Raw genomic sequence first — 16,552 nt, 5'->3', positions numbered from 1 at the left:
AGCAAAATGAGTATGTAATCACTTCAATTAACCATTTTTATAATAACTTCCATTGTTAGTTTTAATTTTCTTTTAACTTTTGTAGCATGAAAAACGATTCAATGAACTAGTAGAAAACCAGATGTTTCAAGTCCCTCACGTATACATTATAAGATTGATTTTTTTTCTAAATCCCTGTCTATTATATGTGCAAATATTTAGACTGTGCCAATAGATTTTTTTTTCTTTTTTAAATAACTTTTGTAGCATCATGTTCTGCAGTATACTATGTCATAGCACTAAATATTTTAATAATCATAAGTCATGGCCAGATTACTCTTCAGGCAAATAGTGTTTAGAAATAGCTTTAAAAACTGTTCTTAAACTATTGAAATGATTTCCAATAACTTCTAGGTATGGAATACACATTGGGCATGGCATTGTGTTTCACTCATTACTTCTTGAAGACTAAATCATCATGTTTACCAAAAGAAAAAGACTTAACTGAAGAAAGCAAACTAAGAAAGCAACAGGTAAAAGGGAGTGTGTGCGTGTGTGTGTTTGTATAATAATGATGATGATGATGATGATAATATATGTTGCCCTAATACATTAGATATCTGAAAGTATAAATATATGGTCGATAATGTGTACAAGTTGCTATTAATTTGCCATTGACAAACGAGTGTCCCATTCCCATAGAAGAAAACTTTAATCGATCAATAATAATCTTTTACTCCCCATCAAAAAAATTGAATTATAAACAGGTCCCACATTGATCAAATTGCCCAGCTTACTTCATTGACTAAATATATTATAATTAGGTGTCGGCTACCGCAATGGTGCATGCACAGATGTTTACCACCTAGCAATAGATCACAAATCACAATGTATTTTCATAATTTTTTGGGGGAAAAAAAGGAGGCACATTTCGCTCTCCTCTAAATATTGTTATTATCGCTTAGGTCTCTAACAAATTTATAATTGCTAAACCCATTCATTTTGATAAAGTTTAATTAATTATTTGGCATAGATCACATTTATCATTCATTAGCATGTTTTTTATGTTACGGTTTTAAGAAATGGATAAAATTAAACATAAAAAATTTATCTGGAACCTAAACATGCTATAGTAAATTTCATATATTACAATCAAGAATAAACTAAAACATAAAAAACATAAATTTTAATACATTATAAGATAAAATATATTAAATTAGATTATATATATATTAATTTAACTTGTCCTTAATTTTTATATAATCAGAGGTCCTTAATTAAAAAATCATTCAACTAACTATATAACGAGGTCAAAATGTCATTATATTCCTAATTTTAAACTATATTTTCTCATAAATTTCTTATATGTGATATGCGGATTTCTCAAGGAACAATATCAATTACTATAATATGAAATTTTGATCCCATTGCCAAATAAGGTTTAATATGTAGAAACAATTAATTAACTAATTACCTAGAGTAAGCTTGCAGGCCTTTAGGAGACCAGTTGCGGCTTAGATTAAAAAATCAAAATAGAGAAGGGGAAACCCACTTTCTTATACTTGTTTGACCTCCACCAACTAGGGCAACCATTGCCATCATGCCATAGCCAAGCACTCATTTTAAGTGGGAATAAATTTGTGGCGCTCCCGTCTATCCATAACCAAATTTTCTTTTTAAGGGTCCCATCTTTCATTGCAGATTAAGGGGTTTATTTTATTTATCTTTTTTTTTTTCAGCAAAAATGGAAAAGCCTATAGCTGCAAGGAGCCGTTTGGGAATTTCCAAAACAGACATGATCTCTTTAAAACTGATGAGGCTGGATAGTTGAGATCATGGTTTCATCAGATGCAAAGAATTGATTAATTGAACCACAAGTTAGGTGGGGCCGTCGTTGTTCCTTTTCTTCCTAACTAGCCCCACAAAGGAATTCCAAGGGCAACGCAACTACTTAGTTCATGAAAGCAGTAGTGATTGTTAAGGATGCCAGATAAAAGCGTGTGAGATTGAAACTGTAGACTACTTTTACATAGATTTTATTTTTCCTGAAAGTGTGATCAAATCTTCAAAATCTTGTTTGATAAAGGCTGTCTCCAACTTCTAAAGCATTTCCTTTGCCTTTGCACCAATCAAACTGAGCTAAATTGCAGCATATATACAAAAGTCTTAGGTAGGGATACCGAATCATATATATTGCACAAGTGAAACTTGCATTATATGCGAGAAAATTATGCAGGGGACAGTTGGCAGAAACCCTAAACATCATCAATCAGTTGATGTATATATTTTGTAAGTTTGTAGGCGTAAGCTACGGTCCGTCCCCCCGGGCCGTACATCCCCATATTTCCATCGTTAGATTTAATAAACGGTTATGATTAATTTGATTTTTGCAACTTGGAACTTTTTCTACCGGTAACTAAAAAGTGTCGATTCGATTTTAAATGCTTACAATCAAGTTGTTGACATCCACATAATCTCTTTGAACGCACACGTTCTCTCTTTAAAAATTAGATCTTAGATCCCTCTGACTATAAAATTCCCACATCTTCTCACTTATAATTGCTTCCTCTCTCTCTCAACATATAAATATTTTGGGGTGGGATTTCCTTATTAATTTCGGAGTTTTTCTTGTATATAATTATGGTTTGTCTTCTCCGAGTCATTTTTTTTGTAAAACTTAAAAATTTATACATTGAAGCTTAGGGTTTCTTCATTATTAGTTGTTATCAATCGATCAAAATAACTAATATGTACATGTTTCACATCCTTTCCACGTAATATGGAACACGATTAGGACTGGTCGAAATGATCAATTTGCACAATATCCCATAAAAACACAAACGCATATTGGTAAGGATATAAAAACTTAAGGTTACCACTTACCATTAGCTCAATATAAAAAAGGCAAAAAAATAAAAAATAAAAACACTGTATCGGAAATACATACATACATGATGTAACCAGTAGGAGGTGGGGGAATGATGGGTAAGCGTGAGAGATGCTGGTGCTTTTGCTTGGTGACTGATTCCAAATGATTTGACAAGACGAGGGTTAATGCATGTGAGAGATTTGATGTTGACATATGAACTGGCCTCGCCTGACCTTTCAATCCATCAGACTTCAGAGTTCAGACCAGACTCCTGAGACCACACCGGACCCGAACCCAACCCCATTTCTTCAAGCCTTTAACCCTTAAAAAACGGCTAAAGAACCGTACAAACACATAGAAACGGTCTATTTATATATACATATAAGTCCCCCACCCAAACCCCTCCACATAACTGACACGTGGCAAAGACCCATGAACACACTCTATCTATACTGTTGAACATCTAGTAGTTTGAATAATATAAGTTGGCAACTGTTGTTGTTAATTGCGTGCACTGACTCCCACGTGCCAACTATTGACACTCTTTTACAGGCAGTCATTTTAGACTTAACTTTAAAACTCGTGTACAGTAACAGTGGACTGGGAGAAAGAGAAGAGGCCAGGATTCATCACATGTCTCTTCTATCAAGATCAAATTAAGTCTTCGTATGATATTATCATTCCTTTTGTTGCCTTTTTGCCCTTTTATCTTTCAAATGGGTCTGGTATTCATTCATCATCCATCTTTCACTCTCTCTTAACTTGGACTGTCTCTACGTATAACATATGCTACATCCATTGAAAAGATATTCAAGACTCCACTGAGTGAACTTCAGTTATAAGCCCGTGACCACTAACATTTGATTTTTTCAGGTGTCAGGCTTGTCTTTGTAATTGAACGTGGGGAATTTTATTTGGATTTATTATTCAGCACCATCATCGTGGTCGTGGTCGTCGTCGTTGTTATTATTATTATTATTATTATTATTATTAGGAGAGTGCTAAGTTAGCTGTAACTTATTTTTCACATAAAAATCATGTGAGTCCCACTATTGTGTTATTATTCTGTATGATTTTTGTATGAGAAATAAGTTACAACTCGCTATAACTTAATATTTACTTTTTTTATTATTATTATTTTTGTTATTGTTGTTTTCTTCTTCTTATATAAAATTTTATTAATATTGCAGTTGGAAATTCATTAGGACCTTTGATTTAGACAATATTTTTTTTCTATTCTATCTACTGATATTATAGTTAGAAGTATATGTTGATTAGCACAACAGTGAACAATAAAGGGCAAGCATGACATTTAGAAAAGGGCAAACTCCAAAATCAAATAAAGTTACTCTAAATAATGGAGAAATATATTTATCTTTTACCACAAGCATGAATTTGACCCTTTCCTTAAAATTGGGGAAGAGAGGTGAAAATTATCCAACCAAGGGTGGTTCTTCATTACGCGTCATTATTATTTGTTATATACTCATATCAAATAAAGCAGTTCAACATAAATGTGTAAATGCTTAAAAGTATAAATTTGGAGCTGACCCTGGTCACAGTTGATTTGACTGTAAATACACTTTACTCCAATTATTTTAGTTCGAGTTATAATTAGGATAAGACCTAATTTTTAATGGGTGTAGTTTCTTATCACCAAACAAAACTTTTAAATATAACTAATAGAGTTAGAAATTTTAATTAACTAGATAGTGCCACGTGGACAACGTTATATGTTAGATCATTACTCTATAGGAAAATCATCTAGTGAGTAACTTCACCCATCATATGGTGGGCACTAGAACACCTATGTGACTTCATGTTATGGATTCAGATGATGCTAAGTAGCAATAATGCTTGCTAAAACACAAGTGAAATTACTATTAAATCGCTACTATAGTCCACATATTTATGACGTATGTGTATGTTTGTTCTTGTTTTGTTAAAAACACATAAAATTTTCAATTTAAGACTTGAGAATGCAGCTGCGTTAAAATACTTGTTAGGAGAGCTTTGCCGCTTTAGTGGTCTTACTCGGCTCGAATTTGAATTAGTCAGATCCTAATGTGATTTTTGAATACTAGATGATTTAATACAAAAAAAAAACACAAAATCATTTCAGTATGTGCAAACAAAAAATAAAATATCGCCGAGGCTTACTGTTTCTTGGTGATCTTTCTTTGTATGTCAAAATTATACATTAGAAAGTGATTATAGTGACAACAAGAATAATAATAATAATAATAATAAATCTTCGCAATTGGGCCACCCTTGCCAATCTTTAGGTGGCATGGTTTCTGGATTATAATTTTTAACTTTGCTTTTACAAAGCACGATGTGCTTTTTTTAATGCCTCAAAACGGAAGTAAGAAATGAGCTTTTAGAATTGAGAATAAAAGAAAGACAGAGATATTAGCAAAATTAGCAAGTGCAAAGGGTTATGCCAGAGTAAGCGAGAAATGCTTTTGAATCATCACGTATGTTTTTTAATTGCAGCAAAAAAGGGGGCATCTGCTATAATTAATGAAGTGAAATCTTCTAGGACCTACAATTTATTTTTATAATTATAAAGCGAGAAAGATGTTTTCTACTGTAACATTTATGGTGCATTTAAGGTTTTGAACTATACACTTGCTAATTCTGATTAAATCAAGCTTTAGTGGTTGATTTAAATCAACCTTTAATATATTGATTCATACTCATCTCATCAACTTTATTTATGTCTAAATCAGGAAAAAATATTCTTCTTCTTTTCCTTTTCTGTGTGAAAAGTATTGGTTCATTAATCAATTAGCTAAGACTAACTATACATGTTCCATGCAATTAAAAAAAAAAATTTTTTTATCATTCCAAATTATTTCACTGTGATATTTATTTCAAACTTTGTATCATATGGAGTTCGTAACAATGTAATATACAAGATCCTCTCCTCATATATATGATCTTATCCGGACAAGCTCCAAGTCTATAATTAGTATAATTATTAAATCAAAATGTAGGAGTATAATTAAATCTCGGGTCTTGCTAAGGTATATTAGTTACACATTGCAGTCACTGCATTTTTTGTTATTGGTAATAATTTTTTTTATTGTATTTACTATCTATACTTATATGAAACCCGCTAAAGAATTAACATGACCCTAAACAATTTAGTCTCCAAGTTCGAATTCTAAACCTAGAATTGAATGGAACCATGACCTGGTGCTCAATGAAGGCATGAATCTTGGTATGTGAGGATGCCACAATCAGTTATGGATGGTCTGATTGATAAGTCAAGGGTTTGAATGTCATGAAAATTTGATAAGTTCAAAGAGTTAGTTTAAGAATCAAAGAGAATTAAAGTCTCAAGCTAACTGCATTAAACTGATCTATCTTCTTTATTGGATGCGATTACATTATATAGGGATGGTTACAAGAATTTCCATCCCATAATTACCCTTGAAATTTTCGGAAATAAATCTCAAACCAAAATCAAATCAGAATTAATTACCTAAAAAAAGGCCTAATCTAAAGCAAATACGGAAAGTCTCTTAAATGGCTTTAATGCTTTATATTAATTAAAATGGAAACTAGGTAATTAAAAGAGAAATAGTTGATTTGTCTCACCATTTGCCTTCTCAAGAAATAGGAAAGTATCCAAGAAGGAAAGTAGCATATTTTCCAACCATAATATGCAAGCTAACTTGCTAATGTCATGGTAGTGATTGTTCGAAAACTTTGAAAGCCAGAATCACACATTTGGTGCTCTGAATTAGGGTTGGCAATAAACTCCGGATCCGAATCTTCCGGAATCCAGATTCAGAAAAATATGGATCTGCATGTTAAAAAATGCGGATCCGGATCTTAAAAAAAATGAGGATCTGGATCTTAAAAATCAAGATCCGTGCGGATTTGAATCCGAATCTGCATGCAAATGCATTTGAAAAACCGGATATCCGGATATGCATTATTTTATAATTAAATTATTTATTTAATTAAATTTCAATTGAAAAATGTATAAATTAAATTATTTATTTAAATGTATAAGCATAATTAACTCTATAATCTTCATTAACTATGAATAATAATAATTATTATTATTAGAAAATATTGTAATAAATCAGTTTACCTTAAATTATTTTTTTATGTTTGATTTATATTGTGAAATTATTGTTTGTGAATTTATGGTGTTATATGTTATTTATGTTGAATTGAAGTTAAATTGTTGATTTTAAATTATAATTGAATTTTATTCAATATTATTATGTAAATTATTAAATTTAAAATTAAAATTAAATTTATTATTATGCGGATCCAGATATCCAGAATATCCGTCCGCAATCCGTGCAGATATTACCCACATTTAGATTCGTATATTTTTTTCTGGATCCGGATGCCAAAAGTTTAATCCGGATCTTGATCCGGATTTTGCCATCTCTAGTCTGAATATCATGTGTGATTTCTTCAATATGCCTCTACAAATAGATTAAACCCAAGTTATTTGAATCAACCCATTAAATACTTCTTTGAATTTTTGCACGAACTCTTGTGACGAGTCCGATGAAAAATTGAATAGGATTTGTATATACCTCATCCCATGTGCTTGTAATAGCTTTGTCTTCAATCTCATCATATATGTTTGCACTGAATGTAACAGTAAATGTGCAACATGTAATGCAATGTTATTACTAGTAACAAAAAATTTATTATAGAAAATACAAAACTTGTGGCTACTGCACAATATAGTTGTTACACCATAGTTGAACTTTTAAATCTCATATACTAATACAAATATGTGGCATAGTGTAAAAACGATACTAAATATCATATTATCGTACCTTTCAAATTCCTGACAAAACATGTTTCCAATAGTTTATTCGTATTAATAATAGTCATGCATCTATTTAGAATTCTATTATAAGGAAAAAAAAAGTCCAAATAAACATGAATTCTAATCAAATTAAGAACAAAAATGATTCACAAAAAAAGAATATTACTGTAATACAAGATTTAAAAAAAAAAAATACGAGAGCTTAGATTAAGAAACGTCAACGGATCCTAACTACCAGTAATAATATTCATTATGTCTGAAGTGAATTAGGAAGAAGATTAAAAGACCCCACTGCAAATTGGAGCAGATCATGAAGCTTTTGTTAATGAGATAAGAGTATGGTGAAATGTAATTTTCACAAGCTTTTGGCTAATTGAGATTTAAGATCGACATTATCTAAATTTTGGTATCGTTTTCACTTTTCGTTTACTTTATTGATTAGACTGCTAATAAACAAAGCAAAAGATATGCTTTTTTTAGCTGTTTGTCGATCAAAAATCTGCATTATGAGGATCATATTAACTGCATTTGCTGCAACCCAAATATGCACCTTTAGAAAAGATTGCAGATACTCATAATTATTGGAGCTAGCTAGTAAACTTTATGTCCGATAGGTGAGTTTGAATCATTTCTTAGATATTAAAGGAAAAAAATAACTATTATTTTTATCTAATTTTATTTAATTATTTATTGACGGTATACCTACGGAGAACAAAAGTTTGAATATTAGTGATGATGGCGCAACTACATTAGTCCGGCAGCAAAAATTTCAATGATAGCCAAATTTTACGTCAAAAGACACAGAAATATGTTAGTGGGATCTCTCGGTGACTAAAAATATTAATAAGCCTAAGTAATATGAACTTATTATTATTATTTATAATACCGTAATATTATACTGACCATAGGTTGTGCATTATATAATACAATATATTCTAATACAATATAATACAATTATTATAACGCAACAATATTACATGTTTGCTAAAAGCCTCATGCATTATAGAAAGTAGAAAAGTCCATATAATTTCATTATGTAGAAGCTAATTTGTACTGTAATAAAGCCTGAAACTTAGGAATAAGAGTTAGAAAGATGAATAGGTGAAGGCGGCAACGACTAAAGAGTCAACCATTTTGGTGCAAAAATACAAACAAAATGGCCATTGGGTTTGGTTTGTGTGTTGGAGCAACTGAGTAAGGCCGACAAGCATGGGGCTGTCTTGTCAAATCACACTCAACATTCAACAAAGTGCCCCTCTCTTTTTACACATTCAAAGCTTTCTCCTCTCCCTCATTGGTACCTCCCTTAAATTACCTTCAGGTCCCTCGTTTTATTTGTCAAAAATCAATGCATCTCAATCAGGGAAAATTTAATTTTAATTTAATATTTGTTGGGTAGAAATTGCTACCAACTTTTAATACGCAACTCTTACAAACTTCGAAAAATAAAAAAATGGAAAAAATAACAATAAAAGAATTTTAAAATACAAATCCCCGGTCGGAAACTCCTTTTTGTTCACTGTTGCCGGCGAGCAAAGAACAGCAGAACTAGGGAGAAAAGGCGGCCGATGGCTTAAGTCATACACATTGTGTACAATATTTTATTTTAGCTTGACGCAAGCTTTATAATATAACTTCACCAATTTAGGCCTTTTAATGAAATTAATCTTCCGCCACAATATGGCCTACTAAAACGCCTGTCTGAACCCCTAAATTAATATGGAATGTAAGCTTCTTGTCAATTGCCTTGTTAGCCTTGATTACAATTTTGGTTTTCCAGAAACGAGAATAAGTCAAAGCGGTGGCTCCTATAGAAAGAGTAAAAGGGTCAAGATATTAGAAGGTTAAACATGTACAGATGAAAAGATTAGTGGGCAATTAATAAATTACAAGACTTGTTGCCCCATCTTCATAAGATCAAGAAGCCATGCTATTGCAGTAAAAACAAAAAATTATAAATTAAAAAGGAGACTCAATGGTACAAAAAGCTATTGTAGGTTGTGGTAAATCATTCTATGAAGATACACTTCAGACAATTGCCCAGAACTTTTTTCTGCAGATTAGCACAGATTCCATTTTCTTCTCTCTATTTTCCAGAGAATGCAATTCGACGTCCCACAGAAACTTTGGAGCAAGATCAGAGATTCTTGTTATCAGAGATTTCTCATCTCGAATTATAATGAATCCCTGCATAAACATTAAGTTATAGGTAAATGTTTAGATCATTGGTAATTAGACATATGATACTCTAGTAAAGAAAGCAAAACTACGTCGTCTCAACTAAATAGAGAGGAAAGACTGTATATGAGCTGACAAGGGGACTATCGGATTATTAATATTACCAAAACAAATGCTTAGCTCTAGTAGGACTGTTCTTGTCTTGATCTATACCAGATGGAACTATATGAACGTACGGTATAATAACAGCCAAGGGCTTATGCACCAACACGATAAATTGTGCTCTCTGGTATTTGTGAATATCATCCACGTATTTTGTTTGATATGCTAATGACTGTCGATCTACTAATCTTAAGGCACAAAAATGAAGGCTGTGCTGGTTGGATAGGATTAGTTTTTCAGCTATTAAGATTAGGCCCACTTTATGATTTTAGAGACTTCATAAACCACATTTCAACTTTGCTAACATACACAAGGATGAAATTTTTTGAAACAATTACCTGCGGTCGTATTATAAGGTCCATTTCCAGCATAATATCCTCCAGTGAGCAAACTTCTCCACGATTTTTGTAGTGGGAGAAGAGATGATTAGCATGCAACAAGTCGTATGTGCGTGGATAAGTTGAGAATGGCTCACACCTGAATTGCAACATATTTGAGTTAATTAACAATCAAGTAACTGTTGCAGGAAATCCGCATATTGCTAGCCAGTTGTCCATGGAAATTAGAAAAATGCAAACAAATTAATGATTGACTATTTCTTACCAATCATGAAAAGCACCTAAGATCCCCCTGTTGTAAATAGCAGACAAAGTATTCTTCATGCTAATAGGAACTATATTCATCACCCACACGGGTAACGAATTCAAAGCCACAGCAAATCCACCGCAATAAGCATTCATATCCATGGCATTTCGTATTTCTGTCTCATTCACATTCATCAGCTGCCAGTAATGATGAACTTGATCTTGCCAAAAGCTAGTGTCTGTTGTAAACTCCTCTTGAGTGATACCTATGGTGAAAAATGTTAAACTATCATATCATATAACACTGCTGCTTTCCATGACGTAATATTATCACTCATCTACTTCAATTTAATCGAAGTCAAAAAACAAGGTGTGATGCCACTGATCCAATCATGCTTTACATTTTAATTAACCCGAATTATCCGTTTAAATGATAACAAGACACATCTAGTACAAGAATTCAATACGAAAATCAGTTGAACATTTCATGCAAAAAGAAAGTTAAAAATAAAAATTCAAAAGCATTCCACAACTTCAGATATCCATGTTTTGCCCACATTCCTATTGTGCCATAAATTTATGTTCTCTTTCCTTGATCTGTGATTATTTGAGTATCTTTACAACTGATTCTAATTTGCTGCAATGGAAAATAGCTCCAGTCCAAAATGTTTACTAATTCATACAAAATAAAATAATTACTAGGAATCCTATAATTTGAGCTAGAAAATCATGAGCAAAAGTCCCTGGGGTCAAACACGGACATTATGAAATTAGTCCAACAATAAATTAACAGCCAATAAGCAAGCATCTTTAAGTATCAAGAATAAGCACAAAAAAGCCTTAGATTCTGCTTCAATCTTACGCATCAGAGATCGATGGTTACATTTAACTTGCAAATATCTCTGATGGTTACATTTAACTTGCAAATATCTCTGATGGTTACATTCAACTTGCAAATTGAATAAGTAGAGTAACTGAGAAACTTAAACAAAAACTAGCTAGTCCATGTTCATAAAAGGTACATACCTATTCTGCTGAGACTCTCAGAATATACAGAGAGACGCTCCGGTCTAGGAGGGAGTTTCTGGGAATTTGTTTGTGCACTGCTTATTTGCACACAATTTCCAAGAGGCGTGTTCCATGATGGTTTAAACTCATCAACAGCATCACAAACATCAATGAGCTTTAGATCTGCATTGTGCAAAAGGCAAGACTGGTTTTCTTCTTTGATCCAAATTGCAGTCTGAATTTTTCTAGCAATTAGTTTCCAGCACATTGCTGTAGTGAGGTTTACCAATTTATCCCAAATCAATGGATAATCTTTGTCTTTCCTATAAGCAGGTGGAGCCGAGTACACAAAATATCCGTTAGGTCGTAGAACACGGTCAACTTCCTTTAGTAAAATACCATCTGCAGTAACCCAAAATAAGTATAATGACAAAAAGTCAGTAACAGAATAAACTCTACTAAAATGCAAAATAAAAGTACCTTTACCATCACATCTTTAAATTTTTCCTATTACCAAAGAGCATGAAGCAAGGACAACCATATTCATGAAAGTATGTACTCTTATAGGATGAATGTTCCACTACAGAGAATTATAAGTCTTAATTTTTATCACAAAATCCACTTTGTTGTTTACCACATCATATGATCATGTTAAAAAATATAGCAACATATTATAAAATAAATCTTGGTAATATATTATAAAATATATCTATAACACACAAGCACTATACAAAACTAATTTTGTAATATGGTTGACGGTATTACTTCTATAAAATTACAAGTATTTCCTATTATATTCTGAACCTCCGAGCCACTTCTCTTATATTTGGGTCATCAACTCAAATTTACTTTTCCATAGGAACCCACAGACTGTGGACATCCAAATCCACAGATCCAAGATACAACACATGCTTTTAACATTTGCTGAAGGGAAGTGACAAAATTATTCGGGAGAAATCTCTTACACTCCTCTTCAGAAGGAAATTCTCTACTTTATCAAATATCTGTAACTATCATTGTCATCATAAAAGCTATGATGAGAATAGCTTTACTGATTTTCAAGGAATGGGAGAATAACAAGCCTTTTCAAGAGTGAAATTATTTCTTCCCTTTATAAAACAGCATAGTGGATCCGAATGAGTATTGAGAGCAAGTAAAAATAAAAACCACTTAGAATAAATATCAACTAACAGTATACTGATCTTCTTTTGTGATAACGGAACAGAAGATCTTAGTGCAAGAAACTACAGAAAAAAGAGTTCAAAGACTTATCAAATTGCTAAAAGTGTATTACCATCCATAGCAATATGGGGTTGGCTACTACCCAGTAGCTCAAGCTTCCATGCATTCAAATTAAATTATCAACAGATATCCATTGAGAAATTACTACATCAAAGACAACTGTGCTTACCAATCAATCATGAGGGAAGTGCTACACAATCAACATATATATGCTTTCTACATTTGAAGTCCCAACTACAAAAAAACTCAGGACCTATGAGATCGTAGATATCTTGAACCTTAAGAGTTTAATGTTTAGTTTAACAGCTGGTCTAGAACCAATAGATATCAACAATAATGACAACATGGGGATACATAAACACATACTCAGACCAGCAGTGGAAATAATACATCTCTTCAAAGTTGTTCCAGCCACACATAAACTTTACAAGGCCATAACTCTTTTGATATTTCTAATTAATATAATGAATTGCTACTCCCTAACTTGATCTGGTTGCAAAGTCACTGGGATGGACATGCTCAGTACATATGCATTACAAAATCTAAAGCAACATAGGAACTTTATATAGAATGTCAGTGCAATATGCCTATTTGCAATGTATTTAAGTCCCAGCCACTAGTGGATGCTATAAATTCATCATTTCTAGCTATTCACTATCAGCAAAATGGATGACATATCACAGAAAGAATTTTTGAGAATTAGATCAACATGATAATTTATGCAAATAACAAGCTGCCTATCCAACACCTATTACTACTTCAGATAGCAAATACCATTCGCATGCCAATCAACACGACACCTTGAACAGTGAACCATCTCAAATGAGCTAGAAGGATAAGGAAGCTGTTTTGTGGACAAGGCAGAGATCATTGCACCAATCCCTCGCTCCAAAGCAAACTGAATCTGATTTTCATGTCCATCTTTGGGGGCAAAAGACATTGTTTGTATATCCAAGGGAAGAAGAAAAGCAGAGAAGCTGGCAACTCCACAGCCAACATCAAGAACTTGAAATACCCCTGCTGAACGCAGGTTACCTGTTTCATTAGTCATCATGTTTCCCAACCTGTGTCAAAAAAGAAAAGGAAAAGAAAGTTAACAATTAAGAAAACACGAACTATTGTGTACAGAAAACCCATGCAGAAGCAGAACTAGAGCTAAAGGCCAACCAAAGTTTTGCTTACAAATAAGTCCGTCCATTTTTTCTTTCGGGAAAAAAAATAAATAAATACAAAACTAGGCATTGTTTGTTACTATATACCTAAACAGCAATGAGAAGCATAAAGCAGATTTGAAGAGTCAGATTTGAGGGCATAAAGCAGACCCACTTAGTACACATTTCAAATTTTCTTCTATATAAAGTAACAATTGTTTTTCAATACTCAGATATGTAAGTCTTTTCAAATAACAACACTTTCTCAGAAAAATATATATATATATATATATATACAGCAGACAAATGAACTTTTTTCTCACAGTGAAAATGAGGAAAAGAGCGAGCGAGCGAGCGAGAGAGAGAGAGTGAGAGAGAGAGGAGCATCTATCAAATTAAGTCAATCGTAATTACCTTTGAATATATTCAGGTGCCCCATGCTTGAAATGAGTACCACCACCAGGAAACCACCACAATTGACCTTTCTCATGAACCCAATTTTGTCCTCCTTTCACTTCAGCAAGACGTGTATGATTTACATTGCTTTGCCACACATAGTCCCTGCTGGTTGGCCATCTTATAGGAATCTTATAATCTTTTGGTGGAGGCACCAAGCAGAACAATCGCTTTTCAAGTGGAGGGCAGTGCCTCTCTAGTTCTTCTTTTCTAGAAAGATCCAAGCTAGGGAGCAATTTCTTCACGTATGAAGGGTCATGGCAAGGGATGTACTCATTGAACGTTATAGGACATACATTCATCCCACTTTCTGGAATAACAAGTGGTGTTTTCCTGTAAGTTAGAGTAACTTTGTTCATAAAAGTGGTAGTACCTGCAACTGAAAAAGATGTCTATAATCACAAACAATCGAACTAGTCAAAGGCTAAACTATTATTAAACCACTTTCTGGAATAACAAGTGGTGTTTTCCTGTAAGTTAGAGTAACTTTGTTCATAAAAGTGGTAGTACCTGCAACTGAAAAAGATGTCTATAATCACAAACAATCGAACTAGTCAAAGGCTAAACTCTCACGGTACACATGCGCAAACAACACATTCATATTACAAAGTGCTACGTGAGATTTCCATCCATAAGATGATTTTCTGGACGTTTAAACTTTCATCATATTCTATTGATGTAAACTTTGACATGCCTCTATGATATAAAATTCAATATGAGAACAATGATTACCTTCATAAAAAATCAGAAAATTGTAATCAACTAACTGTACGTGGTATGAGAAGAAAGTTAAATATCTACACTAATGAATGACAGTAAAATCATCTTTTAAGCAGCAAATATTGATATGTTATCTAACATAAACATTGTCATAGTCTCGTGGGATAACGTCTGCCTGCAAGCAATTTAAAAAAAAGGTAAAAAAATGTTTTTAGTCCTTAACATGGTCTTATTTAAAATGTCTTCGATCTCATACAAAGGGGCACCCTGAAGATTCTTGAACAGACTTTTACGAGCTCTGAACATTTAGCCAACGCTAGTTAGAGTGAGCCTCTTGTTATATGTTTATATGGGAAGCTAACAACTAAATTCAACAGTCCCTTCAGATCTACCAATCTTGTCCATTGACTAGCCAGTGAATAATCTCTTGCAACTTAAGCCACTTCACACAAGAAAAGGACTTTCTAACTAGATTCAGCAGATGCAGAACTCCCAGTTATTGGTTTACCTCAAAAAACAAAAAAGTCAGTTAATAAATCCCCTTCAACTCCTTCCTGTTAAATTAGGCAAACTGCATCTATAAACCAATAACAAAAACTGCATTGCAGGCTCTCTTACATGCAATCAGTTGAAATAAAAAGAGCAGAAAATAATTAAAAAAAAGAGGGCATTGGTCAGTTTAACTAAAAATTCAAATACACAAACTTTCCCAGAACCCCAAATCTCAAAATCGAGCTCAAATTTGAAAAAAGGCAAAAAATTGACATCCAAATGGAAATGGGTATACGTGATCTAACTGACTGAATGAGCTAAAAATGAAGAAATACCAGACGACGAGGAATTGGGGGAAGTTCTGGAGACGTAGATGGGAGCATTGCCTCCAAAGAGAGTACCCAAGTAGAATGAACCCACCATTAATAAAAGGCCCACCATTATCGCCCGCCCTGATTTCAAATCAAATGCTGATCCCAGCTTATAACCCCCCATTTTCTTTTCTTTTCCGAGACAACAAGAAGAAGAAGAAGTTAGAAAAGCAAACGCTGTTGTCTGTCCAGTTAACAACTGAAGAGTTGTAGATTGTTTGTTATGGTCAAATCAATGTTCGTTTTCGATTCTTTTTTTTTTTTATTTCTTTTTTCTTACGTCGGTAGCTGTTATTCATCACTTTACCCCTGCATCACATCGATGACTAGATTTAAGTTCGAACGTGCGATGCACGTGATTTTCATAATTATTGTTTTTTTCGATTAATTATTTAATCATTTTCGTCGATGATAATAACTGTGTAGCATTTAATTTTCGGCCCTTCATTTTCTATTAATTAAAAAACAATGAGGATGTTTTTAGCGCATTATATTGTATTATAATACATTGTATTAATTAATGTGAGGTA

The 16,552-nt window shown here is 32.9% G+C and overlaps 1 protein-coding gene across 3 annotated transcripts; it reads right to left on the bottom strand.

The window, feature by feature from the left end:
* Positions 1-9,447: 9,447 nt before the first annotated feature.
* LOC102607611 (probable methyltransferase PMT6) lies at positions 9,448-16,298 on the bottom strand. Of its 3 annotated transcripts, none has more exons than XM_052434168.1 (7): positions 15,987-16,298; positions 14,398-14,812; positions 13,607-13,896; positions 11,609-11,992; positions 10,602-10,848; positions 10,337-10,475; positions 9,448-9,845 (listed from the first exon to the last, which is right to left on the bottom strand). In XM_052434168.1, the coding sequence occupies exons 1-7, from the start codon at positions 16,144-16,146 to the stop codon at positions 9,687-9,689; spliced, it is 1,794 nt and encodes a 597-aa protein (XP_052290128.1). In that variant the 5' UTR covers positions 16,147-16,298; the 3' UTR covers positions 9,448-9,686. The 3 variants fall into 3 exon arrangements, with proteins under 3 accessions (XP_052290128.1, XP_052290127.1, XP_052290129.1); XM_052434167.1 differs by having other exon boundaries at positions 14,398-14,818; positions 15,987-16,296; XM_052434169.1 differs by having other exon boundaries at positions 14,398-14,772; positions 15,987-16,132.
* Between the last annotated feature and the right edge of the window lie 254 nt (positions 16,299-16,552).

This window comes from Citrus sinensis, chromosome 9, assembly GCF_022201045.2.
Source record: "Citrus sinensis cultivar Valencia sweet orange chromosome 9, DVS_A1.0, whole genome shotgun sequence".
Taxonomy (NCBI): Eukaryota; Viridiplantae; Streptophyta; class Magnoliopsida; order Sapindales; family Rutaceae; genus Citrus; species Citrus sinensis.
Note: the sequence above shows the minus strand (reverse complement) of the source record. Positions and strands in the feature narration are given on the sequence as shown.

Bases quoted from the DNA above. Each gene is read 5' to 3' on its own strand.
- LOC102607611 (XM_052434167.1), bottom strand. From the start codon at position 16,146: ATGGGGGGTTATAAGCTGGGATCAGCATTTGATTTGAAATCAGGGCGG. The intron at 13,897-14,397 runs GTAATTACGATT...TTTTTGACACAG, and splicing joins GCACCTGAATATATTCAAAG to GTTGGGAAACATGATGACTA. The intron at 9,846-10,336 runs GTAATTGTTTCA...ATGTTTATGCAG, and splicing joins ACCTTATAATACGACCGCAG to GGATTCATTATAATTCGAGA.